This window comes from Melospiza georgiana, chromosome 2 (genome assembly GCF_028018845.1).
Source record: "Melospiza georgiana isolate bMelGeo1 chromosome 2, bMelGeo1.pri, whole genome shotgun sequence".
NCBI lineage: Eukaryota > Metazoa > Chordata > Aves > Passeriformes > Passerellidae > Melospiza > Melospiza georgiana.
The window spans coordinates 92532679-92559507 of record NC_080431.1 but is presented as its reverse complement, the minus strand read 5'-3'; the positions used below and the strand labels follow the sequence as shown (position 1 = coordinate 92559507).

General features: G+C 39.2%; 1 protein-coding gene across 1 annotated transcript; it reads right to left on the bottom strand.

Moving 5' to 3' along the window:
- Positions 1 to 479: 479 nt before the first annotated feature.
- CIP2A (cellular inhibitor of PP2A) lies at positions 480 to 25586 on the bottom strand. Its single transcript, XM_058045835.1, has 22 exons — positions 25485 to 25586; positions 24345 to 24492; positions 22569 to 22681; positions 20603 to 20697; positions 19878 to 19974; positions 18818 to 18940; positions 18523 to 18665; positions 17740 to 17815; positions 16433 to 16660; positions 15790 to 15949; positions 14814 to 14955; positions 13927 to 14026; positions 12958 to 13076; positions 10290 to 10482; positions 7998 to 8072; positions 7804 to 7914; positions 6886 to 7082; positions 4954 to 5063; positions 4191 to 4194; positions 3068 to 3150; positions 2418 to 2557; positions 480 to 1389 (listed from the first exon to the last, which is right to left on the bottom strand). Exons 1-22 carry the CDS (start codon positions 25584 to 25586, stop codon positions 1219 to 1221), a joined length of 2730 nt encoding a protein of 909 aa, XP_057901818.1. The 3' UTR covers positions 480 to 1218.
- Positions 25587 to 26829: the final 1243 nt, after the last annotated feature.

Below are 26829 nucleotides of genomic sequence, written 5' to 3'. Positions count from 1 at the left end.
ATGTAGAATAAAAGGCAGCTACTTTCAGATAAGAAGTACTGGAGCCCCCTATATTGAGATGTTAAGGTACTCAGAACTAAGCACAAAAGTCTCTGCTTGTAGAACATGCAATTGACAACCTGACATGACTCAGATAATTAAAAATCGACTCTTGTGGAGCTATTTTTTGTGCTGATGCCAGCTACTCCCCGCACTAAATCAGAGAGCCTGTGGGGAAAGGGAAAAACAGTCCAATAGTGTGGTGGATAAGGCACATAACATGAATATGAAAACAGCACTGGGAACTTTATTACGTAACTATTTTGATTACAGAACTGGTAATGTCATGATGCCTAACAGCAAAATCCCTTACACAGGTATTTCTTTGCATGAATGAAGTATAAAAATCTCCAGGATTTTTTTTTACAGTAAAGAGTAACATATTATCTTTTTAAAATAAAATTTTAAACAGATACCAATTTATTTGGTAGTTTCATTAGCCACTATTCATTACCATTTGGAAAAACACTACCACAAAAGAACACAGAAATGCTGTCAAAATATCTTGATGTGTTTGTGCATTTATTTTCTATGCAACCCAGAGTTCAGCTACACTTGGCTTAGAATAGCATACTGAAACAATATATTTTTCCGGTGGGGAGGAAAAAAATCAATATTGATATACTCTGGATTCTGTCACATAAATGCTAAAGATTAATTTGCCATTTTCTGCAGACATGTATCTTATTGCCACCTTACTCTGGTGAGCAGCTTGATGTCTTCTCCTTCCCATTCCACCATTTGACAAAGTCAAACTGGCATTTATCAATTTAGTTATTAACATGCTTGGCATTCTCTACTAGAATTTGTTTACTCAAGCACTTTCTGGTAGAAAAGGAGGAAAAAAATCCAAACAACAAAACCTTCCCAACATTCACTTACCTCTTCCCCATGACCAAAACATTTAAAGGGAAAGCACCCATGTCTGTAAATTTACTTTGACACTAAAAGTTTTTAACCCATTACACTGACAGTTACTTTCCAAACTGACTTTGCAAAACTCCAACAAACCCCCTTAATTCAGCAGCTCTGATAACATTTTTTTGTTGCTGACCTTTTTAAGCAATAACTGCATTATGCAAAAAGGCAACCAAACTGCATGTGCTGTGTAGAAAGCTGGCAGTCACCCCTATAATTTAGATCACTTAACAGAGTTTGTAAAGCACAGGAAACAGAGCCCTACAAACTGAGGTTCACTGTTTCTACACTTTGCTTGCCATCACTTAGTTTGTGAATTGCTGCAATCACGCTGGCGTGTATGTCCAGTTTTTCCTTCTGCAGATTTATGAGCGCTTCTTTTTCTGCCAAGCATCCTTCTAACTGGGATTTTTGGACTTCCAGAGAAGATGCCTGCAGAAACAAACAAAATATTATAGCTTCCTCTATTACCAATGGAAAAACACATAATACAGTGAAAGCTGAGTGGCCTGGTGGTGAACTTAGGTAAGTATTTAAACAGCAGTTTTAAAATGACAAGCTTGTTTCAGAAATCTCCCTCAGCTGGTGCTCATGAGTGATTACAGCTACTGCCACACTGCAAAATGTTGGATACCATGGGAAAGCACCAAATCCTTCGTTATCATCGTGCTACCATCTACATTTCATTTCAAGCACCACAACAGTAAATATTTACTGAGAACAAAAGAAATATTTGCTATATACTGGATAACATTGCCTGAAGAGATTAAGCTTTTGCTTCCAGGAAATGAAAACACAGTAAATTTGGTAGTCAGACTGCACACTTTGCATTTGCTGATCAGTTTGCATGTAAAATGAATCTCTGCTTTGTGATGTTAGAGGGAGTCTTACTTGAAGTCAAGTAAGGCTGCACTGAAGCTGGGGGGATTAGTTTTGTGGGTTCTTTTTCTTTTGTTTTTTTCTGTTAACTTTATCTTGTTGACTTGGTACAGCCAAAGTAATCTCTCTTTTGAAAAAAAGACACCCTTTCTTGGAGATAAAAATGTTTTTTTACTAGAATTTCAATGATCAAAAGAACCCCAGGTGCATTTTGGTGCATACATATGTACCTTAATTCAATGTGAGGAAGGGAGGGAGAGCAAGTTGACCTACATTTTCAGTAGTCAAAACTACTGGAGAGGAATTCATTGCATTTTGTTATTTAACATTATGCCACAGGCTTGGTGGGTTTTTTTCCCTTCCCAACAACATTATGTACTCACATGCCATGCCACACAGAGTCTCATTAGAACTTGATCCTGACTTAAAACTCAAGGGGTATGCAATTGAAGTCAAGAGAATTTGTTCTTGTCCACTACTACATCAGCCACTCTAGGGTCTTTAGGTACTTAGCTACCAAAGTACTGATTGACCAACCTAAAACTCCAGTCTCAGGAATGCAGGCACAAGTAATCCCTTACCTTGACACTCAGTTCTTCCCTTGCTTGCTGTGTTTCACTTAATTCCTTTCTAAGAATATCGATAGTTTGTTCCATATCTGTTTTTTCTTTCTGCTGAGTTATTATTTTTTCTTCCAAAACGTTTATATTCTGTTGCAAGGCTTAAGAGAATGAACAAATTAGAAGATCAGATATCAAACTTAGAAAACAGATACTGCATTGGCCAGGGAAACAAGGGGCTTTTTTATTAATTTTTTTTTTAGACTCAACACGGCTGCTAATTGAATTGCTGAGTAGTGCCACCTACTGATGAATTTTAGAGGTTGCTTCCAGTCATTTGCAGAGAGTTAAATTAAGCTCTTCTAATTTGCATTTCATACAGAAAATAGTTTCAATGGACATGCTGCAAGAAGATCCTGAAGGGACACAGGATGCAGAGATTCAGTCAAGTCTGGGAAATCAACTTCATGCATCCTTTCTAAAAGATTACATTTTTTATTTGTTTCATTTAACTATTAAATTATGTTTTAAAATTTTAAATTATGTTTTAAACTTTTAAGGTTTACAAGTTGTGCATTAAGATACAGCAGCTTATCTAGAGCCTATAATAACAACATCTAGTTAATACAGTTATTTCTCTAGCTTCAGTGACCTTTAGGTAGGTGACTTACTTGCTATTGTGCCATCTCTCTCCTGCAGCTGTTGCTGTAATTCATTTCTGCGATGTTCACTTTCTACTAACTGTGCAGCATTCCTAAAAGTACAGAGAAATAAATTTTAATGATTAAAATGAGATATGCCACCATTTCCCTGTCTTAAGAAACTAAAATGATTTCTGTATTATTTCCTGTTACTGTCAAGAGCTTCATCCATCCTATGAATGTGCATGGTGTGAGCAGAGATAGATCTTATTTCCTTCCTGCCACCATTTCCTTCCAGTCACTTCAGGCCTTCTCTGATCATGGTAGGAGCTACTGAAAAGGCTCATACTGGGACTACAAAGGCCAGAAACTGATGCCTTTGATCACAGCCACAAATAATTCAAAATACTGTGGCAGAACTAAAATTGGCATTCAATGCAAGTAAAAATTCCCTGCCATTAGTGATTAAGGATGCTGGGGTTTTAGCTCTTACTATGCTCCTGAAGAGACAATGCAATTAGTAAAACCTGTTTCAGGTATTATCCCTGTATCTACACAGAAAAAATACCATTCTGAACATCTCCTGGATTGTCACACAACACTCAAAAGTGACCCTACCATAAGACAGTGACAAAGCTTTTGTACAGGCCTGCCTCAGTTCTCACTAGTTTGGGTAATCCTCCGTTTCCACACTCATTTAATCCAGAGGTACTGGCATCTACCAGCAGTACAGCTCTGACAGGAGCACTTGACACTCTCTGAAGCTAATCTACCTTTTCCATTACCAGCCAGACTAATTTCTAAGGCATATTCTACTTGCCACTTGCCTTGCCTAGATGGCATCTGCTGTCACTTTTGTTCACTTGTTTATCCACTTCCTATCTACCAGTTTCTAAGCTGCAGCCTCTAGCAAGAGGGAGGAACATATATTTCCTGTGTCTCCATTTCTGTGGCAGTTCAAGAGTATCTATATAATAAACTGCTCCTCCAGACTGGCATTAACAAGGGTCAGTTTCATCAGAGTGCCCCCTCAGTTACCCTGAGCTGCATATTGCACCATTCCATGTAAGTAGCCAAATTTGTTCAGGAGCAAACTAATGTATCAGTATGAAAATTTTCCATCTGAATCAGAATTCAAGGCAGTGATTTGGACTGCTCTGATTACTGACAAGCCAAGAGCCTGGAAGGGTGAAGTGAACTTTCCCAACAGCATTTTATTTCTCAGCTGAATACAAGGCCTGCCTATAAAAATATTTTAAATACATCTTCTGAAAATTATGTATTAAATAAAATCTGTCAAGAGCCTATATTCCCTTAGTTACATTGGTGAAAGGTACAGCAGACCTCTATCTTAAGCCATCAAAAATGAAAAATTACAATTAATCTTCAAGAAGACATAGGTAATACTAGTTTTATAGTTGAAAAAGATGTTTTATACCAGAGGCAGAATACCACCCATTGTGACTTCTAGGGTAACTTTCAAATGTGTTCATTTAGTAGGGTTGGCTGTTTTGGTTTTATTTTTTTTCCAACTTGACAATATTAAGAGAAAACACACAGACTAAAAGAAAATACAAGGACATTTTTGCATGATAAAAGTAAGAATTCAACAACAACCAAAACAACACCTCCATGCTCTCCCAAGAGCACCTAAGAACTGGGTCATCATCTTTCTCCTCATACTATTGCTGAAGTCTGTCAATATTCCCTCACCAACTACTCCAACCAATTAAGGAGCAAATAAAATAAACCTAAGTCAGTACCTACAGATTCTCATGAAAAAATAAATGTATAAACCAACCCTGAAGCATCTTTGGCAAACTTTACTTCTCAGATGTTACTTAAAGCACAGTTGAAAAACTGAGACTAAAGTGCTATTTAGTTTTACTGCTTCACTTGCTTTAAAAAGACCGAACTGATCTGCTGCTTGAATGATTCATTTAGTTTCATCATTGCTTCCACTTGTTTATTTAGTGAACTGCATGTAATCTGTAGATCTTTATATTGCCTTTCAGTTGTTTCATACCTACAAATGAAATGTAATTGCTTTTGAAGAAAGCTTTTACTTTAATAGTTTGCCAAATAAAAATATTTGATGTCATCTATGCGATCATCCCGCTCAAGTGACAAGCAAAGTGTTTTTTGGAAGGGGGGTGTTCAGCTGAGTGTTTTTTGGTGACAGTTGGCTGTTAGTGTGTTAGATGTTTTGGGTTTGTTCTTTTTAAATCAACATACCTAGAATCATAGAATCATTTAGGTTAGAAAGGACCCTTTAGATCATTAATCCAGCACTGCCAAGTCCACCACTAAACCATGTCCCTAAATGCCCCATCTATATAGCTTTGATACCCCAGGGATGATGACTCAGCCACTTCCCTGGGCGGCCTGTTCCAATGCTTGACTTGGAAGAAGAAAACAGATAAACAAACAAACCAGCCAAGCATCAGAGGATCTCTCACATATCCTGAAGTATTAATGATCAGGAAGCAATCTCCTTCCAGCAGAAAACTTTTAGGAATTGACAAAACTATAAATACCTTCAGAAATTTGCAAAGAGCTAATCTATAACAGTTTGTATATGTCAGTCATCTTTTAAGGGACGCTATGATCTTCTATAATCTTGTCTTGTGATACTAAAAACTGAACATACTGAAGACAATGCAGTGTGTAATTAATACAGGCTTATGAGGCAGATTTCATGCTCTAAGCAAACATTTTCCTACCTTCCTAATGAAAGGCTAATTCTATCCCCTGGTGTCAGTTAATTGATTGCTTTCAAGAAACAGCATATATGAAGTATAAAGGTTGTTTTAAAAAGTAAGTTTTTGCTTTAGAAACACATTGTAAGGATTAGAAAGTTTTGTTCCTAGTGTGGAGAATTTAAAACTGTTAGATCCTAGACAGAGGTTGGTTTATTTCCCATGAATTAGACAATACATGTTCACAAAGTGTGTGACTGCCTACAATTCAAGCAAAAATGGAGGCACTTCCACAGTGACCATACTAGACACTTATTCAAAAATCTAGTAATGAAAAAAAGTTTTACAATTGGCAGCAATATGCTTTCAAAATGGTCTAATAATGCTTGCTCCCGTTATTAAACAAGAAACTTGATCTCAGTGTTATCAGTTTCTTTGCCTTGCTGACACCTAGTGTCAGCTCATGAGTTGAGAAGTCAAAGCTCTCTTAAGCCTTTATTCTTCCAAAGCACGTTCTAATTCAAAATATTTTCTATCTTTATGTTGTTTGCATGTCTCACATATTCTTTTTAGCTTAAGATCCCAAAGAAATAATGCTTATAAATAATTCAGGACACACAATGCATCTCCTTCCTCCATACCTCAGTTTTACCTAATGTAAGTCAAATTTGGTAGAGATTTGACCTACAACACCAAGTCCTACATTATCCAAACACACTGATATTGGCTGTTTCTCCAGAACTCTTGCAAGAGAGAGAGAGCTTGTAAGATCAAAGAGAGATATGGAGAGCATGGTATAATGCTAACAGAAATTAAGCATTGTTAGTTATGTGTCTTAGAGAACAATGCTCTCTTTTTATACAAAGCTTGTGCTATTTCCTGAACTGAACCTTCAGCACCTACAATTCAGTTCTCATTCTACTGAAAGCTGAATGTTAATACATTAATAAATTTAGGTACGTAAATGTAACATAAATTTGAGTTCCTGAAAGACCTTATTGACAAGCACACAGAAGAAAAAATAATGACCTTTCCATTTAAGAACATGACACAGCATGTAATGTTGCTCTTCTAATGTGCCTAGCACAGTAAAGGACATCAGAACTCTTTTCAAATTAAATATTTGTTTAGAGATCCTACATGTCTTACCTCTGAAGGAGATCAAGAGTGGATTTTTTTAGTCTTTCATGTTCTTCAGCAACTGCCTGCAATTTCCTGTTGTGCTGAAAGAGCTGCTCAATATCAGTCTGTGCTCTTTCATATTCTACCTGTTGAGCCTTCAACAAATCGTTAAGCTCTTCATTTTTTCGTTCTGCATCCTTCAGCATTGCAGCAAGAGTTCTTGCCTTTGAGTGGAAAGACATCCCCAAATAAAAAGAAAGAAAAAGTCACACACATTAAAGGGAATTAATTCTGTTTTTCCAGTTGTATTAGGCATATTTGAGGCCATAGATCTAACACCAAAACGTCACCATCTACATTAAGAGAATAAATTCCCTCACCTAATATTAGCTACAAATTAATTGGTTCGCTAAATTCCTTTAGCTCCATTTATAGACAATCTGAGGGAAGAACAAAGTAAAAGCTGTGGATTTAGTAACCACTAGCACAATCTTTAATGTAACCTTTAAAGAATAGAAATTATTCTCACTTTTCAATGTGCAGTCCAAATACAGACCCCACAAAAGCAAGCTTGATTTGAAAGTTCATCTCTGACCAGTGAATCAAAGGCACAAACAGGAAACAGTTTTTTACATACCAGCAAATTCGATAGAGAATTCTAGTAAGTGGGTTTATTACTTTTTAATATTGATGAATTATCACTAATGGCTAGCAAATTATATCAAGCAGAGTAGGGTGGTTTTGTTGATGTCCTGTAAGGGATATGACATTAAAGAAAACTGTGCCAAAGAACAGGCCAGAGGAAAACAGGATTTTCATGATGAAATTTAGGACTGCCTTAACTTGCAAGCACAGCTTACAGGTAAGCAGTATAGTTTTCACATATGATCACAGTTAAACCCAGATAATCATTACTCAGTCCCACCTTGAAGTTCCTTTACTAACCTCAGACTCAGCCTGGGTTCTCTGACACCGGTACTGAGCCATCAGCCTCTCAGCCTGAGCCAGAGCTACTGCCTTTACTTCCAGTAGATCCTGCAGCCTCGTTTCTTTAGACTGCATATAAAGAGAACATTTCTCATTAACATTTTCTGAAAGCACCAACTGCAGCATCCCCATGCACATTAGGCTGTACTCACTGCTAATGCCAACAGCTTCTGCTCGTAGACATCCATTATGTCAGATATCCTCACATCAGCCAAGGGCTCCTTCATCTGTGGAAATGTTTTCCAGTCACTGATACGGGAAATTTCAATTTACTTACACAGGTAATGTGCCACTAAAGAGCTCAGTAGTTTTGTGAACTCCCCCTGCCACTAGACTTTTTGAATTCACATTTTTGTGTCTGAGGCTATCTACTCAAAGATATCCACCTCACCCTGAAGGAAAGTTTGTGAGCAATTGAACTGGTTAGGCTTAATAGGACTCATCTGCAGAACACTATCAGTCCAGAACTATAAAAAGGTAAAATCACCATTCTAAAATCATTCCCCTTGGTTCAATCTTTGCCGAAGAATTAGCAGGCCCCTCACAGGACACCTAAAATAATCTGCCCTAAGATTAACAGCACAAAATGCATATGGTTAAAACTCCTTGTTTATACTCTGCTGCTTTCTCAACATACATATTAGGAGAAAAGGCCCAGGAAAGTTTTTCTAGGATACTGGAAAGGATACTATTGAAGACCTAGAAAGCCTACTCTGTTAATCCAGTGACTTACTAGAGGAAATGCACCATAGATGGCACAACAAGAGCTAAGTGTTTATTAAAGTATATGCCTGAGTCAAGTGAAAATGCTACTTAGATTTCAGGGTATTTTCTCTTAGGCAGTGCTGCTATAACACCCGTTCTGAGCAGCTGTTCACAGATGCTGATGCACAACCAAGTGCAAACTATGCCAGCTGTTCATACATTGAACACCTAAGAAAAGCCTGCAGCATCCTGAACCACTATGTATGAATGCTTTTTGCAAATTAACAGGAGACACTGTGCAGCTCCAGTTCTCAGCTCATTTTTCTGTCCCTAAAGTATGAAACAAGTAGTTTATTTTCCTACTTGCAAACTTAAAATATCTAAAGGAGATAGAAATGACTCCAAGAAAAGCTCTAAGAACGAAATTCCCTTTGTTCTTTCTGAACAGTGATACTATGAAAAGTGTTTTCTCAATTATGTTTTTACAAGCATTTGAGCTTCACACAATACACGGAGCTCAAGTACTGGATATTTTAGAGTGAATGTGTATATTGCTTCTGAATTACTAATTAGAAGGTCTAAGAAAAGAATAACTCAACAATTCCTAAACAACTTTCACCCTAAAAAAAACATTGAAGCAGGTTTACAATCTGTCACATTACTGTGAAGCTGCTGCATTAGTGCTGTGTAGGCACCTGTGCTTGCTTTGATTTCCATTAACATGAACACAGCAATGCACCCACAGACTGTCATGCAGTCCTGAAAAGAACGATCAATGGGAGCATCCAGTGGCAGAGTAAAAAGTAAGCCAAGGAAGACTCACCTGACCTTTTTCACTGTTATTCTGGCACCTCTCTGAGATGGTAGCTCTCTGCTAGCTAATGGTACCTCTCTGAGTTTCACTTTTATCAGTTACAACAAAGAGATAAGAGTTGCAAAGCTAAGGCTGGAGGCAATACCACTCATACAGATAGATATCAAGCTGTTAGCAAGAAACTTTCAATTTCTTTATCCAATTTGCATACTGTTCTTTTAAGCCAAAATAGAATCAATAATCCATCTCTCAGTCTAAAGCAGCTACAAAGCAGCTAACTTGCTTTGTACAGAAAAGGGAAAGAGGAGATAGATTCAGTATCTGCCAGGATGCCCCGCAAAGCAGCACATGGTATGTGGTTCCTGGTTGGGTGTTTCATTCACAATGCAAGTTGCTGCAGAGGGAAGTAAAACCTGCCTTCTGAAATAATAACAGCACCTTTCCAAGAAGGCCACAAAAGCTGAGCTGCAAATGCTGGACTCAGCTACAGCCAACAAAAGGAGAATGTCAGTATGCATGTTTAGGCACACGAGAGATGCACCACGCTTTTCTAAAGTAGCACAGCATCTCTATAACAGGCTATTTCTTGGGAAGCAGAGAGAGGAGGTCCCTTGTATGTATCCCTGCAAGTCTGAGCAGTTGTACTGTACCTGGCTCCTGTCTCTGCATCTGACAGCTAAGATGACTGTGGGCACACCCTCTGGAGAGGGCCCTCAGTAAGAGCCCTACCTTCAGGTGCAGCTCAATATAGCATCTCTGAATTCTGCTCAGGAGCTCAGTAAAAAGAGCCCACTCCAAACAGACAGGAATCTAAACCAAACTTAACTGCTCCACATAGAGTAGTCTGACACTTGGATTTTCATTTCTGTCCCTTCCAGTAAAAAAAGTGTCAAATGTTTCACAAGGGTAAGTAAATTCTACTAACCTCTAGTCCAGAATGAAGTTTTTGTATTAATTCCTCAATATTTGAAGCTTTGGAGTCATTACTTGAAGGATAGGATGAAGAACACCTCACTGAAGTAGTGCCGATCACAGGTGCCTGCACTTGGATTCTCTTTGCTCTGTGCTGCATTTCTTGCTGTCTGTAGGCATTATTTGCTACAATGCTTTCACCCAGCCTGCATAAACATGAGGCTGTTAATGACACAACCTGCTACAAACAGCATTGCAAGGACTGAAGATGAGATGTACAGCCACATTTGCATTACCACACCTCACAAAGATGTGTGTTGGGCATGTGCTCAAACTGGCCAGAGGTACAGGAAAAAGGGGGAAAAAATGTATCATGGCTAACTTTTAAAGACAAATACAGAATCTCATCAGAAAGGGTACAGTGCTCAGCTCTTTTTGAGCAACAGATCATATCTCTTATGCACCTGAGAAACAGGTTATTTCACCTGTTATTATTCAAATTAACTGGGCCACTGTTTGTATCAAAGAACACGGAGAAAGCATTAGTATTTTTATTGGGCATAAAAATAAGATTAAATCAAAAAAAGGCAGAGTGCAACCAATAAACCTCAGTTTTTCCTTGTCTGCCATCTTATTTTACAATATTATATTGCATACAACACATTTAATTCAGTAACTTTTAACCAAAATTTAAGTATGCACATAAAAGTGCAATCTGTTTAAATTTGTATAGGGAAGAGAACTCAAAAGCTTAGAAAAAAACCACCTATATTTAGGCATCTGTATGTAATTTGTGGCTGGTATTTTCAAGGCAGGTACCAATAACATGTTTCAAACAAGAATGATAAATCAAGAGCTGATTCTAGAGGCTCCAGTTATAAATTTTTTGCTCTTGATAAATTCCTTAATTACTAAGCTATCCCAGCCACTTCACTGAAGTGCTGTCTCAATTGCTTCCTAAGCGAGCGTAGCTTATTTTTAACTTGCATTTATAGACATGTTATTTGGCTGTTCCATTGTACAATTCCAGACATATTTGATTTTATAGATCCTTCTTCTTTCAGCCAGACTATTCATTACTGGCTACTATAAAAATATTTCTTATATCCACAAACCCATATAATTATGGAATAATTAAGATTGAAAGAGACCCATCTGCACACCACCTAGTTCAACTCTCCTGCTCTTAGCAGGCTGCCCAGGACTATGCCTTGTAATTTTGACTCTCTCAAAGGATGAAGACTCCACAACTTCTTTGGGCAACATTTTTCAGTTTGACCTCACCTTACAGTAATTGGGTCTCTTTTCTGATATTTAAAGAGATCTAAAAGGTTTTCTTATATTTCAGTTTGTGCCTACATATATCCTGTCAGTGGATACCACTGAGAAGCCTGGCTCTGTCTCTTTTGTTCCTTTCTATCAGCCATTTCAACACACTGGTAAGAAGCCTGCAAGTCTTCTCAAAAGTAAGCAAGCTCAGCTCTTGCAGTCTCACCTTGTGTAATACATGCTCATGCCTCAAACTCCTCGCTAGACTCGCTCTAGGATGTCTGTATCTCTCTTGCACTGGAGAGCCCAGGCCTAGACACAACACTACAGGTGTGGCCTCACCACAGCAGAGCAGAGGGGAATGCCCTCCTCTGCCCTGTCATCAGGACTCTTCAAGTGCACTTCAGGGCGCTACTGATCATCTTTGCTATTCTTGAAGACAGAAGTTACATTTGTTTTCTTCTAGTCTTAGGAACCTGTCCCAGTCACCATGCATTTTCCAAGGCATTCTGGAGTGGCCTTGGAATGACAACAGGCAATTCCCTAAGCACTCAAGGGCACATCCTGTCAGGTCTTCTGGACTTCTGTATGCTCAGTTAGTTTAGATGTCCAATAAGCTGACCCTGTGCCGCCCAGAGTATGTCTTGCTTCCTCTAGGCTTTCCCATTGCTCTCAGGGACATTGCTGTGCCTTTGGGAATCCTTATCAGTGAAGACCAAACAAGGCATTCAGTATGTCAACTTTTTCCATGTCCTTTGTCAACAGGCCCCCTGTTTCACTCAGCAGAAAGGCATACATTTTCATGTCTGGCTTTTGCTGCTGATGTAATGGTTTTTCTTGCTACCTTGATATCTGTCAGGTTTGACGCCAGGTTGTGATACAATTTGAAATATTTTTGTGTACTTTATTACATCTCTGGAAATAAGGACTTCACCAGATTTTCTCAATAATTCTTCCATTGTTTAAACCACCTTATTAAAATACTACCTGAACTGCCATCTGCCTGTGTCTTAGCCTAATCTGTTCTTTCATGGAAGATACTGCAAAAAGGTGAGTAAAGCTTTAGGAACTGAAGAATGACACATCTGACAGAGTTCATTAGAGAGAAATCAGACACTCAGATGAACCCTAAGTTCCAAGCACAGATTTCAGAGATATGAGCACAGGGACAGGAGTGAATTGCTCCTCTGCTCTCTAGGATCTGACATCAAATGAACATCATCAGCATTGTGATGGCTTCCTCTGGCCTCTGCAGGATCACTGTGGTCTCATAAGTACACATAAAGCAGAAACAAGACAATTTTTCTAAAGTTTCTGTGTCTGATAAGCTGAAAATTGTACTCCAAAAAGCATGAATATCACTAAACTCATAAAAATGTCAAATGTAACCAGAGTATCACAAAAATGCTTACGCTAGGGCAGGAAAATCCGGTAAGGGTGCAACCTCAAACAGTATTTTAAGCCCCACTTGGACCCTCTCTCCATGGTCTGATGTTAAAGCAAATGTCAAAGGTGTAATCAAGCGCTGATCCTAAAAATAAATTTGTTTGGTCAAAACAAGACACAGCAGACAACAACAACAAAAAATCCCACAAAACACAAACTACCAAAACATCACAAGGGCCATGAACACAGAAATGCTTTATTCAAAACTGAAGTTACCTTCTTGAAGGTTGCCCGTCTAAGTTTCTGAGCCTAAAGTCCACAGAAGACATGTGATTTTAAAAGTAGTCTATACATCTGAGTACTTGAAATCACATTTTACATTAAAGGCAACTCAACAGGTAAAGAGGCTATTTAATTTCTGCAAGTTTTCAAGTGCTTGACACTCAACATAAAAGGTCACTAGCAGAAGTTATAAGGATTAATTGTGGACTGTAAAACTCATGTTACCCATTAAATTACACAATTCCTATTCTAGAAGCAAGAAGTGTTTGACCCTCTGGACTGTTTTCCATCTATAAAGTAATAAATTAAGGTATCATCTGACCAGAAACTCTTTTGGCCATGCAAAGCTCCAAATTAGATGTACATATTTAATAGTAACCAAACCCAAAAGTGATTGTATCGCTGTGGTAATTGTTTTCTAGTTTGCTACCTTTAAACTGCAGTCATAATGCAGTCTCAAAAGGAGCAAGCAGCTAAAATATGATTTCATATGCATTACCAAAACAAATGACGAGAGTAAAAGCAAACTACTTTAGAAGTTATTTTAGAAGAATAGTGACACAACCTTTAGGAATTGTGCATAAGGGACTGCACTTTCCTAGAAGCTTTACCACTTCAGAGACAACCATGCAAAACATTTATGACTAAAACTACTGTAGTGCAGTGACGCTTTATTTCACAGATACATTTCATAAAACATTTTAAAATCGTACCTGTAACATTTTGTAGAAGCTGACCCTCATATCAGGTACATCCTGCTGCAATCTGCTCATAAGATCAAGTGTTTTCAAAATAATATCAGTAGCAAGTTTGCTTTTAAACATCCAAGTAGAAAAGCAAATTGGGTGGAAAAAAAAAAAAGGTGAGATATGTCAAATCAGCACTGACAAATCCAGTCAATTTAAAAAAAACCCCAATAAATACCTTCACAAAGAAAATAAATATATCTAGCAAGGCAATGATGGTAGAACCAAAGAGATCATACTGAGTTCCCTGGATGTGTGCCTGAGCTTCTCCAGCATGTCAAGGACGGCAACAGTGAAGACCAAAAACACCAATTCCAGTTGAAAGTGAGAAGGGTTTAATTATAGGTCCAATTATATTTCACTGGGTTTTGGCCAGTGAAACTGGCTATAAGTTATAGCTATAGCTAAGCTATAAGTTATAGCTAATTTATAGCTATATTCACTTTTAGCTATAACAACACTGAGCTGAAAGAAATGTGCATTTAATTTTCAGTGCAACAATTGAAAATTGTTGCCCCCCATAGCCAATTTTGGAACTCTGATCACATAAATCAAAATGAGAAATCACATGCCATGAGCAGTTCTAGTAAGCTTTCACTTGGATCAGCCTGAACTACTGCATGGGGTTTAAGGTCATCATTCCACATAAGTGGATCTCCAGCTTATGCCAAAAACATTATCTGAATAAACTGACCAGCAAGATTACTTTTTAGTCCACAAAATACCAAGTTTAATTTAATACCAATATTGATTTAAATGGTACTTTCAACTACTACATTCTTTCCATTGCAACAATATCACAACTCTCACTCTAGTCATGTCTAATTAGATTTTAGATAAATATGTGTGCTCACCACATTTTAGAGTCCACCAATTTTGTCCCAAAGCCAGTATCAATCCCACAATAAGGAAACTGGTGTTCTATCAGACATGTGCATTGGCTGGCAGTCAGCACCTTCGAAACATGCATTTTCAGTGTGTCATCTCTGCAGAGCAGTAGGCAGAGTTAAGAATAAATTCAATATACCTATGCCTAGGTATTGGCACCAAAAGGCAATATTTTATAATAAGGCTAGGGCAAAAAAGCTAGGGCATCAAAGCACAAGAGCCTCTAAAAATGCTTGTATTACCCAACAACATAAAGCAATTAATTCATGCCTATTTTTTTCAGTTAATACATACACTTATTGGAAACAGAGAGTGAAGGCAAACCTTAATAACATGGGTGGCATAAAGAAGCATAGCCAACAAAAGGCAGGGACTAGTCCCTAATACAAGACTCAGTTACCTAGAAGTGAGCCAGCAGAGACTTCTCCAAAGAACTCAGCTTAAATGCAGGACTACACCCTGCAGTCATGTCCCCCTTATTAAACTTACTGTGAACACTGAGGACTCAATGAGGAGTGTAAAACTGTATAATTCCATGTTATTTTTGGTAGTTTCTCTTATCTAAGTTTATATCATATTTGGCTGGGAGTTGCACTTGTCTTAGCTAGGCAACAATACTATATGGATCAAGAAGATGGCTGCCCAAATTTCCCCACAATTTCAATGGAAAACACTCATCTTTGTTTTTGATCTGCAAATGGCTTCTGTTCTGTTGAACAGCCACAACATTTTATCCTGCACCACTATATTACAAAATAATTTCACAGCAATTAGAAAGCTACTTTGGATCTTGCAAGATGACACTCCTAAGTAAAATTAGGGCAGATATTGTCATTATAAGCTATTAAAGTGACCCAAGGTGAACATGGCTTTTAATATCTTAGAGCACATCATGGTGGAGGAATAATAAATCAGTTGCCAAGAAGCACATTAAAAGGATATTTGTGAGGACATTAATAGCCTTGACCATTCTTTCACACTTTTTCTTCACTAACAGCTCATCCACAATCTGTTCTGGCATCTGAAGATGATCAAGAAGAACAGGCAGCAAAAGATCCATAAAGTGTTCAGCTGATTTACCATTCTTATTGTTGGTAACATCCTGTAGTAAAGACATTTTATGTCAGTATTGAAAAGTACAACACAAGGAAGCCAAGCTTACTCTAGCCCTTCCTGCACCAGTCTGTGTTCCTGCTTTCCCAGCCTCTTGCTATTTCAGGTGTAAGATGGCTGAGCAGTATCATACTGGAGGAGGAAGTTTACAGGGAACAGAAACAGCAGGAACTTCCTCATTTCTGTAAGTCCTAGAAAGGAACTCTGACAGTGTTCTACCTACCTCATGACTTCATAAACTGCCTTGTCTTCCACTTACAACACAGACATATTTCTAAAATACTGCGTGTCTTTAAAAGAACAGTTGTTTTATGAAGTATGTTTCTTCCAACATAACTATTATACAATGAACTTTATTACAGGTATTTTTGTATGTGCTATTTTTCAAGTCAAACTATAACAGTTGCTTAAAAATAATTTAAAAATAAGAGCTACTAAGAAGCTCTTTAAACTCAGTTATCAGTCTCGGTACCTCAAAAATCTCTTTGAGTAGTTGCAATGCTAGCCCTGAACAGTCTTCAGAGCCTTCCAATGGTTGGTTTGACAAGTGCACCAATGCAACAGATGGTTCAAAACTCTTTGAGCTAGTCCCAAGTCTGGTGTTTGCAGAGACTGGCAAGCCAGCTGGTTCCAGTATCGCCTGCCGCAGGGTGTGACGCAGTTCTAGCACAGAGCAGAAGGCAAGCAGCAGCTCTAAGATCTGTGTGAAGTGAAGAAGAGTTCAAATACTTTTAAATCAAGAACTTATTCAGAAACTGCAGCTCCCATAACACAAGTCTAAAGAGATACACAAGTTCTATGCAACTTCTTTCAGCACTTGAGTTTTTTGAGGAATAATTTCCTTTCTTTAAAGCCAAGTCAGCAGCAGAAACAGTTCACTGGACTGGTGAAGGCTTGTGACAGTATTCAGTGTATTGCATTCTTTTCTTCTGACATGACTGCTGGCTAGTGATACAGTAAAAGTACAAACATGTACACACTCAGCATGAAGAAAACCACCAAAGAGAAAAACATTCTGAGACAGGAATGGATGCACATCCATTCTCTGAGCATGCACAAAGAGAAAACCACCCTGGAAAGTCCCATGTCAACATGCCTCTCTAAACTAAATAAACAGCAGCAAAACCACACAGAGAGAAATAGTAGCGTCTACTATTAACTAGGATGTGTAACACATTCATAGAAAAAAGCTCCAGATTTGTTTCACAGCTATGTTTAGCCCCAACATTTTCACATTTCATATTTTAGCCTTTAGTGACAGATAGCCAATGTTTCATTTACATAAGGTGGTAGTGACACAAAGCTGAATGTAACAGTCCACTGCTTAAACAGAAATGGCATCTGTTTGTTCAGCTAAGGCAAGAACACTTATTCCTACACATTTGGGATTAGCATCAGGGTTCCCTGATCACCAGCTGAAGTCTGAGTAGTATTAATTCAAAGTTTAGAGAGCAAAGTGGGATATACTGCATTCCTGGTAGATGCCAAAATTTCTAATAGCCAAAGCACAAAAGGTGTTTATGTTGGCTTTTTGCCTCTACATCTGTTGTCTGAAAGCAGACACACAATCTGGCAAAACCCCAACATTACAAATTCAACCTGACAGCCTTTTGAATAACTAGAAAATATAAACCTGGTGAATTCTCTAGGTCATTTAAGAGTCCTGAAGACAGTGTATTTCATGACCAACCCTTGTACACAAGGAACCTATTTATAGTAACAGAAGAGAAACTAGTTTAGGAATGTAGCCTCAGCCTTTAACAGAAAAAGTATAAATACCTTAGATGATGAATCAGGATCCCTTCCATGAAGAAGATCTAATACTTGACCAAGGCAAGAGGTGAAGTGCTTGTACCTATAGCATGCATAGAGAAGAAAAAATTATAAAACTGAAATTTCAGCACATTTAGACATTTACACCAAGTGATGAATGAAAGTGCCCTATTCTCCTTATCCCCAAACACTTCAAGTACGGTGATGGTTTTGATAACATAATTTCTATTTAAATTTTTAATAATTTAACAGCACAAGCATTAAAATATTTCAAGTTATTTATCACTAAGAATGAAAGCAAATTCCTTAAAATAAGCTATGATTTTTCAGCTATGTTTACTGCTTGATTTAGATTGAAAATCAGCACCTAAATTCTGCTAGTGGAAAATTTGCAAAACTACTAGTCAAGTCCTCCACAGAACCATCCTCCCCAATAAAATTATTACTTCTTGTAACTTCAACTATATAACACTGTAAAAGGCAGGATAGCTACTCATCCTGTTGTCTGACTACCAACACTGTCCAGACAAAACATTACAGAACAGAGTATTCAATGTTCCTTCAGTGACAATGAAAAAAACAGGTTTTAAGTCACAATTCTGTATCAAACTAGTAACCCAGCAACCCTTTAGATTCAGATATAGCAGTTATAATTATAATCAACTAGCAACATTCAAAAAGCATCTTGGGATTTTTTTTCCCCCTAGTGTTTGGTTTAGAATTCAAATAGCATACAGCAAAGAAACAACTAGAGCTTAGGAAAAATACTTTTAGGAAATGAAGCCATACCTGGTAAGATAATCTGCAACTTTGGGGTTCTTCATAAGATCCATGAGTAAATCAACAGAATATTTTCTTGTTAGAGTATCTCCATTTACAACAATATTGAATATTAACTGAAATGTCTGATGGATATTTCGAGCGTGAAAGAGCTGGAAAGAAGAAGAAAGTTATGTATAGGCACATACTTTGCTGGGGGTCTTGCTCATTAAAACTAGCTGGAATTAAGAATTTTATTTGGGCAGTGTGACAATTGGTTTTATCTACAACTTAAGAATAGAAACAACTTCAAAGACACACTTACTTTTTCTCCTACTTCTTCATTTAGGGTAAGGCTTGATAACACCGAAAGCGCAAACACAACCATAGTCAAACTGCTGTGGGCCAAGAAACTTATTAAGGTACGATAGAAACTCTTCACATTATTCTACAGCCAAAAGGAAAAACAAAGATATTACAAACCCATCAAATTTACAGGTTTGACATATTTATACATAAGCCATATAAATAATGAATAATACAAAAAAAATGTTGGCATGGTAACAGTTCTCTGGGAAAGCTATTTCATTGTTCTGCTGGCATTGATGTTAATGTTCTCCTTTCAACCTGTATAAGGAAAAATGAGAAAAAACACCCCAAAACAACAGAGAACCAACAAAGGAAGAAATTCCATCATTATTTTAAGGAAAGATGAGAAAGCAATTTTGCTAAAGCCCATAAGAGAAAATAATCACTGAAAACTGACTCCTATCCCTTCTCTGATTAATGATCAGACCTGATAATAGTTTCTCCCTTTTTTTTGCCCCCTGTCTCTTCCAAGGTAAACAGAAGATTTGCTTTTATGTAGATTAATTTCTCTTTCTGAACTAAAAAATAAAATGTTTGCACTGATATATGAACAGAAAGGAACAAAGCAGTTCAGATATGTATATGTATTTGAGGGTTCAAGGACCCTGACATGAAGATCAGTGCTATTTTATTGATTTATCTTTTGAAAAGCAAATCTCCTTTTTGCTTATCAAAACTCCACCTATAATCTTTATGTTTTAATGACATTTAGTTTTTTCTATGGAAGAATGATCACATTTTCAATTCACTTTTCAGCTACAGAGAACAGTTGCAAAAACCAAACACATAATACAAGCCAGGGCAACCACGCAGCAATGTACCAAAGGAAAGAGGACACCCAACTTCCTGTTCTGCTGGTTATTTCCTCCAGCATGGGAGAAACAACTGCCCTTCGGCAGAATAAGCAGAAAGTGTTAAAGTGCTGAAAGTGTTAAAGAAGTACTAAGGTACCTAGTAGAGTCAATTAACTCTTACCCTTAAGCTGGAGAATCATGACACAAAAGCAAAGCTCTTACCGAAGATTTTATCTGACTTTGAACAGACAAGTTGTGACGACAGAGGTTTGCCAGGAGTCCCAAACACGGTATTGTTAACTCATCTTCAGTGGATTGACTTAAAAGAAAAGCCGAAAAGATGTTTTCATTGAAACATCCTGAATTTAATTACAAGAAATTGTAGGGTGGGGGCTGGGAGAGGTGGATGGTTGGGGAACTTATATTTTGTTTTGTGTCTTGGCAAGAGCTTGTTTTTTAATGAGACACCATTTCACCATGCAAAGAAAAATTCAAACTGTAATCCATGCAGTGTGGACAGCTTTTAACTGAGTAGATCTGAAAAAACCCAAAGTATCAGAGATCACTGCTATCAGAGGTTGTTTATTACATATACTTATAAGTTTCATAGGATTTCTTACAAGAGCACTTGAATCAAATTTTTATTAATCTAACAGGTCTGCTCCTAGTGACAAGCATGAATTTCCTCCTGGCTTTTCTCTTTATTAGCTCCCTGCTCCCACAGGTGTGAAGGTGGGCTGAGGCCAATTAATATTCCATCACTCAAAGTCCCACAATCATTACATTTGACAATCTACAACAAGTACATGGTTTTCAAAGGAAAGTGATAACTTCAGAGCCCAGCTCACTCTGGAGACCAGGTTAGTAAAGTACTCTAATAGTCTTCAGAAAGTTCAGAAACTTAGCTTGCTGTTTCCCATTAGAAAAGACACTGAGTACACACTTACACATGATGCATTAGAAACAAAATTAATCCATCGATGTTGGCACCGGCACAAAAGATGGGAACGTTGTAGGTTAGTCTCTGCAGCAACTGAATACCCTGAGGAAACAGAAAGCTGTTCACATGCTTGTCCTACACCATCTCAGGAGAAATGTTACAAAAGATGAAACTGAAAGGACAAATATCAAACCAACACAATTAATTTTCAGACTCTAACATTAACATAACAATTACATAAGCTGCTGCAAGCACAGTGTAATGTCCTAACATACTGATGTGCTTAGTAAAACCCCAAAAATATTATTAAGATTTTATCTCGACAGAGGAGTTACCTTTTCAGCCCATTTGATGCCTTAAGTTTTAGCTTTCATATTTTTCAGATTCAGTATTGCCTTAGTATGTAACTCTGTGCCTTATACTAAATGTTAGTAAGTTCTCTTCTCAGGGTAGATAGACAAAACAATCCTTTTCCAGCTTGAGAACCAAGGACAACTGTTACCAGCTTCAGGCCCAAACAGTGAACTGAAGAGAGCAAACATGGAGGATGGGACTTCATAACCTGAAGCTGTAATTGCACAATTAACCCCAATGTGTAAATAGACCAAAACTTATAAAAGTGTGAAACCTTGTGACCATTTTGGGTCCATCTTGGTAGTCCTGACCAGGCTCTTATACTGCCCAAGGTGTATCCTTTTAAGGCCTTTTAATAAATACCTTCTTTATTTTTTAGCTCTGTCAGCCTCTCAAGGCATCACATTCAATTCTCCACCTTTGCCTTACCAGCAAGTTCTCCATTCTGTCAGTGATAACCAGGCTTTGTCCTATTGAAAGGTCTAGAAGTCTCATCAAAATCCAAAAAAGCACTTTGCAAGCTCTTGTAGAAAGGATGCCTACAGGAAAACAGGTTTGTTCTAAAGACTGCCAACTGATCTAAGGGTAGCAAAGTCCTTCTACAGCACTCTTCTGGCACATAACTGAAGTCAATACACTCAAACATGACAAAAATCACACCAGAGGTTAGCAGTTGAAACAAAACCTCAATATTAAGATATCCAAGAGCTTCAAGGTCTTAAGATTGGATCTATCTGGTGACTGCAAAATCTCTCCTATTGACTGGTGAGTCACTTGGATCCCTAGATCTTGTGGTACTCCCAGTGCTTTGAGAAATACACAAAACACAGGAATAGAGATCTTTACTGGATGCCTGGCTTATTTTCCACACAACAAGATCCACAAGACTACCAGTAAATTAATTTTCTGTTTTTCAGAAAGAGGCAAGTGACAACAGGCAAACAGCAAGTACTTGCTGAAAGCTGAGAGGAAAACCTGTGCATATTTGAAAAAAAATAAATCAAACTTTAAGGACAGGTTAAAATTAATGAGTTCAAACTGACAGTCAGACATTCACTTAAGCTTTGATTAGTACAGTGCCTGGCATTCACTGGCAGATAGCACTGACCAGAGAAAAGGAGGCCACATATGCTCTGCCAACCTCTCATGAAAACAGGCAGCCACAACTTTCCTTTCACTCCTTCACAGTTACCTGTCAAAGTACTGATTAGACAAAATGATCTCCAGGCTTGTTATGAAATGGCTTATGTCAGGAGAAACAGCCAAATACCTCAACTGGAAATCAATCTTCTGAGCTCTCAAGCAATGACTTCTTGAAATAATTTTTAAAAAGCAGCATTTTTTTGGTTGGTTGTTATTTTTGCTTTGTGGGATTTTTTAGGGGCTCTTTGATTAGAGCAGGTGAGAAGCCCAGTAAGAGTAAAGAGAGTACAAAGAACTCTATAAATTGTAAAATTCCTGTCACACCCACCTCATACAGCAAATAAAGTACATAGCTAAGATCAACTTTCCCTTGACACATTATTTCCAACAGAGCTTTTGAAGGGTTATTATATGCATAAAGTATAATGTTCATTATGCAACAGTAGCCAAACATGATGAAGCAGTAGTTCCTTTACCTGTACCAAGACTGGGTCACTCAGATTAGTAGAACTTCGATGAACCACTCCTGCCAGCACGCTGGTCAGATTGTAGGTGTCCTGGAGAGCTTCTCTAGTCTCTGTGTCTGAAGCTGGAATTTGGAAATTATTAGCAAAAGAAACTGTCCTATTAGCTACCAGCTGAAGCAGAAGCCAATGTTTTTGAGCAGTTCTTCACCCATGTTTTAAAGGCAATTACAAACAAATGACAGCTCCCGTGCTCTTGCCTCTCTACCTCACCTTTGGACATACAGTTAATTATAACACTAATCCATTTCCTTAAGATGGTTGGACACTGAAAGAATAGTCTACTTTCTACCTACCAACTTTCATTTCTGAGATCTTGAAACCTGCACTTCAAAGGCTTAGATCTCAATGAGCTCAGTTTCTTGCCTCATGCTATGGTAGAAAGGTAGACTCAAACTGATAACCTGATAGGGTTATCTAGCATTAGTTAAATAAATAAATAGAAGCCAGTTCTGCTTAGGCAATCCTCAAAGAGTTGTAGCAAAACAAGTAGAGCATTTGGAAGAGGACTTAATTCTTAAAATTTTCCAGAACCCTATAACAAATATAATTTCACAGTAATTGTTCCAAAAGGATAAAAGGAAGCTCAGAGAGGCTTAAACTCCATGAATCAGAGAAGATAAACAAGGGAGCGTCACAAAGGACTCAGATCTTGAATAACTACTCATATATGATGAGAAACTAAGCAATGATGGGATATTTTTTCCCTGTATATGTAGGTTGTGCTCTGAGCACAGAGGTCCCTGGATAATGAAGTCCCATTTCCATGAAATAGAGGGAAAAAAAAAAACAAAATAAAAAAGGCATTTCAATACACAAGCAAAAGGCAGTAGAACCTCTTTGCTGTTGGGAAGGTTGATGCACATAGGCCAGGCTATTGGAGAGCCCACACTGGCAGCAAACACTCCAGTGGGAGAAGTAACCTGAGGTGATGACAGTTGAGGATTGTTGCAGACAGGTAAAAGATGTTGTAAAAGAAAGGTCTTATAAAATATGGCTTAGGCCCTGCTACTCTAGCTAAAGCTAGCAGTAGCTTTTAAGTTCCCATGTGAAGAAATCCTAAGAATGAGAATTTGTTTGCATTACAACCTATTCTTAGAGAGAAAAACAAGTGGCACCTGCATAAACAATAGATTTGTCCCATGAGAATCCACCAAAGATATATGTAAACACCTGTAGATGGAGAGAGTCTTAACACCTACACACACAAGCACTTTCTAACCAATTAATTAAGGAGCAAGAAAACTATCAGCCAACCAGAGTTGAGCCCAAGGTCTGTGAAAACTGTGTAAAAACAGTTATAAGAATAAATAATTGGCTTCTTCTGCATGAGGAAACTGAGTCCCAACTGATTGTTATTACAACAGAGGATGTGACACCACTTCTCCCTATCCTTGCACACCCTAGCCACATTTCTCACTTGATTAAAAAAGTAGTCATTTCCAGCTCCAAAAATAAAGGACAAGAGAATAATTTCTCACTCTACCCACTGGATAAATTCTCAGCGTGATCATTGTCATTCAGAGGGATGACTTCAAATCATCTCACTGCAAAACTTCTTAATAGGTAGCTTAGCCAAGCCCTCTACTACAATGAAAAATACTTCATCTTTCACACCTCATGCTTCTTCCAAGACATTAATCACCCACAACACAGACAGATAAGACAGCATCTGTCTTATCTTCCTTTGTCCAGACAAAAGATAAAAAGTTCAGATGCAGACCTTACCTAGCTGTGATAGCAAAGTAACCACAGACAAGACCAGAGAAGGGTTTATATTAGTGTCCTCCAGGAGCTCGACAAGGCAACTGAGACATTCACTTGGTAGAATCTGGTTTGAAGCAAAAAACCGGGTAAGCTTCAGTCCGGAGATAACCTGGAGATGAAAGGAGAAAAACCTTACTTACTCAACTGCAACAATGTAATTGACACAAAAGACGTTGCACAAGATTTTGTCCTACTTGACAAACTGAGAACGTAAGTGTCATTGTATTGGGACATTGATGTTCACGTGTGCTGGGGGGAAAAAAGAGGCAGAAATGGAAAAAAAATGGTTTTCATTCCTTTATGCTTAGAAAGTACCAAGTTTATTTATTTTGAAAGAATAACCACGTCGCAATCAGCCTGCCTTCCAAAGGCTGGACAGGGACCCAAAGGTGGCACTCCGCAGGGAGGATCTGCAGGGGCACTCAGGGCTGGCTTGGGAGGACTCGTGGCTGGAATGAAAAAATGGAACCTGAGCTAGCGGAACCCTTCATAAGAAGAGGCCAAAAATTATATACCTGTACACCAATACAGTCAGACACGATTTATATTTTGCATATGGGAGACACATAATGTTGCTTTTGTATATTCCCTCTGTATCTCCTTACAAGGGATACAGGGAAGAAAGCAAAGCGAGATACTAAATCTCACATAAACAATTAAAGCAATTAAAATAAATTAAAATAAATAGCAATTAAAATAAATCTGTACTTGAAAAAGTAACTTGGAGATTAATTCAAAGGCCAACACATAAGTTGTACACAAAGCTGTACCTGAAGATCAGGGAAATGAACTAGTCCACTTCCTTAGTAAAAACACGTCTAAATACGTAGCACGGAACTGGAAAATTCCAGATGCAAGACCAATTCGTCATTCACACGCTATTTTTTAAGCTGTGGAACGATTCATGCGGGCCACAATTTAAGGGATAAATAAAAAATTAAGTCCCCTGTAACCCACACTATCTGCTTGCCCTGGGTGCATATAGACTCACAATACACCTCTGTAAACACACAAACACACCATAAAACGTTATAACAACAGATACCACAGCACCCCCCACGCCCCGCTCCCTCCGCGCCCCGGCACGGGCGCCGCTCCCACCTCCAGGCTGCGCTGCAGGAGTGCGGCATTGTGCGCTGTCCTGGCGGCGCGGTACTCCGTGGCTGCGAGGAGCAGAGCCTTCATGCAGCTCGGGGGGTCCATGGCGGCCCGGCCCCTCAGACTCCCCACCCGGCCCTCACTCGCATTTCCCGCCGCCGCCGCCATCGTGACGCAGCGACCACTGAGCGCGAGCGGCCGCCGCGCGGCAGCACGGGAGACGTCGCCGCCGCCGCCATCTTGGTTAAGGGAGGCAGGGGCGGGCAGCAGCCACGGCTCGGGGCAGGTGGCGAGAGCCGGGGGAGGAGCCGCGGCATCCGGGGAATGCGGGCGCTTGGACCGGTGATAGCGGTTTTAGGGCTCACGTGCCGTCGGGGCGATCCAGAGGGATGCCTTTCCTAAGCGGAGCTCTGCGTGGTCGGGGGGAGCTGAGTCTTCCAGCCGCACAGCCTCTGGAGGGCTGCCTCCGATTGAAGCCGCCGTCGCTTCCCACCTGGCGCCCGCGACCCTGCCCTGTCTTCCTGCTGCCTTTCTAGTACCCATGATCCTTTCCTCTCCTATTCGGGAGGGCTTAAGCCTGGCCAGAAGCCAGCCTCCCCCTCCCGCGAGAGAGGCCAGGGAACCACAGGCGGGAGGGGGAAGTTTTAGCAGTGTCCTGGCGATGGTGGGGACCGAACGTGGGGCCCCGCGACCCTGCCTCTCGTCCCCCTCACACAGCGACTCCCGCAGGCCGCTGCGGGCACAGCGGCCGCTCCCGCTCCCTTTGCTGCTGCAGGAATCCTTTCCTCGTACTCCTTGCAGCTGGAGTGCCCCGGGACATCGGGATCGTGCCCTTCTTGGACCATGTTCTTTCTTCCTTACACCATGTGCTCGAAGTTCCATTGTACAAGAGGTACAAGAGGTTCCGCGCCCCCACTACTCAACGCCCCGACATGGACAAACACCCACTCACCGATCCACCCTTTGGAAGTCGGCAGGTAGATGCTGCTGTGTGAAGCCTTTTGAACATATTTTCTCAACTCGTGCACTGATTATTTTCTGTCATATTAGGTCTGCACATATGTGTAGGAACGTCTGTATCGGCCTCTGTATTTTCCTATGCCGTTAATAGGACAAACATTGCCGTAAAGGACAGGGGAGCAATGTGAATGTAAGGTAAATGTCATTGTCTCATTTAACTCTTTTAAGTCCTTGATCCTTCTTGTGTCCCCTTTCACATGACTGCTGCAAGGGAACGCTGGGGAAGTGACTGGAGTGTGGGCCTGAAGTCACCCTCAGTCCTGGATTCTGCCCCAGGAGCTGCAGCCACCAGGACTGGTGGTGTAAGACTGAGTCCAAAACACCCTGA

Excerpts from the sequence above, each read along its gene's own strand:
- CIP2A (XM_058045835.1), bottom strand. The coding sequence starts at position 25,586 with ATGGACCCCCCGAGCTGCATGAAGGCTCTGCTCCTCGCAGCCACGGAG. Across the intron at positions 15,950-16,432 it reads TACTCAAAGAGATTTTTGAG|GATGTTACCAACAATAAGAA; the intron begins GTACCGAGACTG and ends TCTTTACTACAG. Across the intron at positions 7,083-7,803 it reads GAACCCAGGCTGAGTCTGAG|GCAAGAACTCTTGCTGCAAT; the intron begins GTTAGTAAAGGA and ends TTCCACTCAAAG.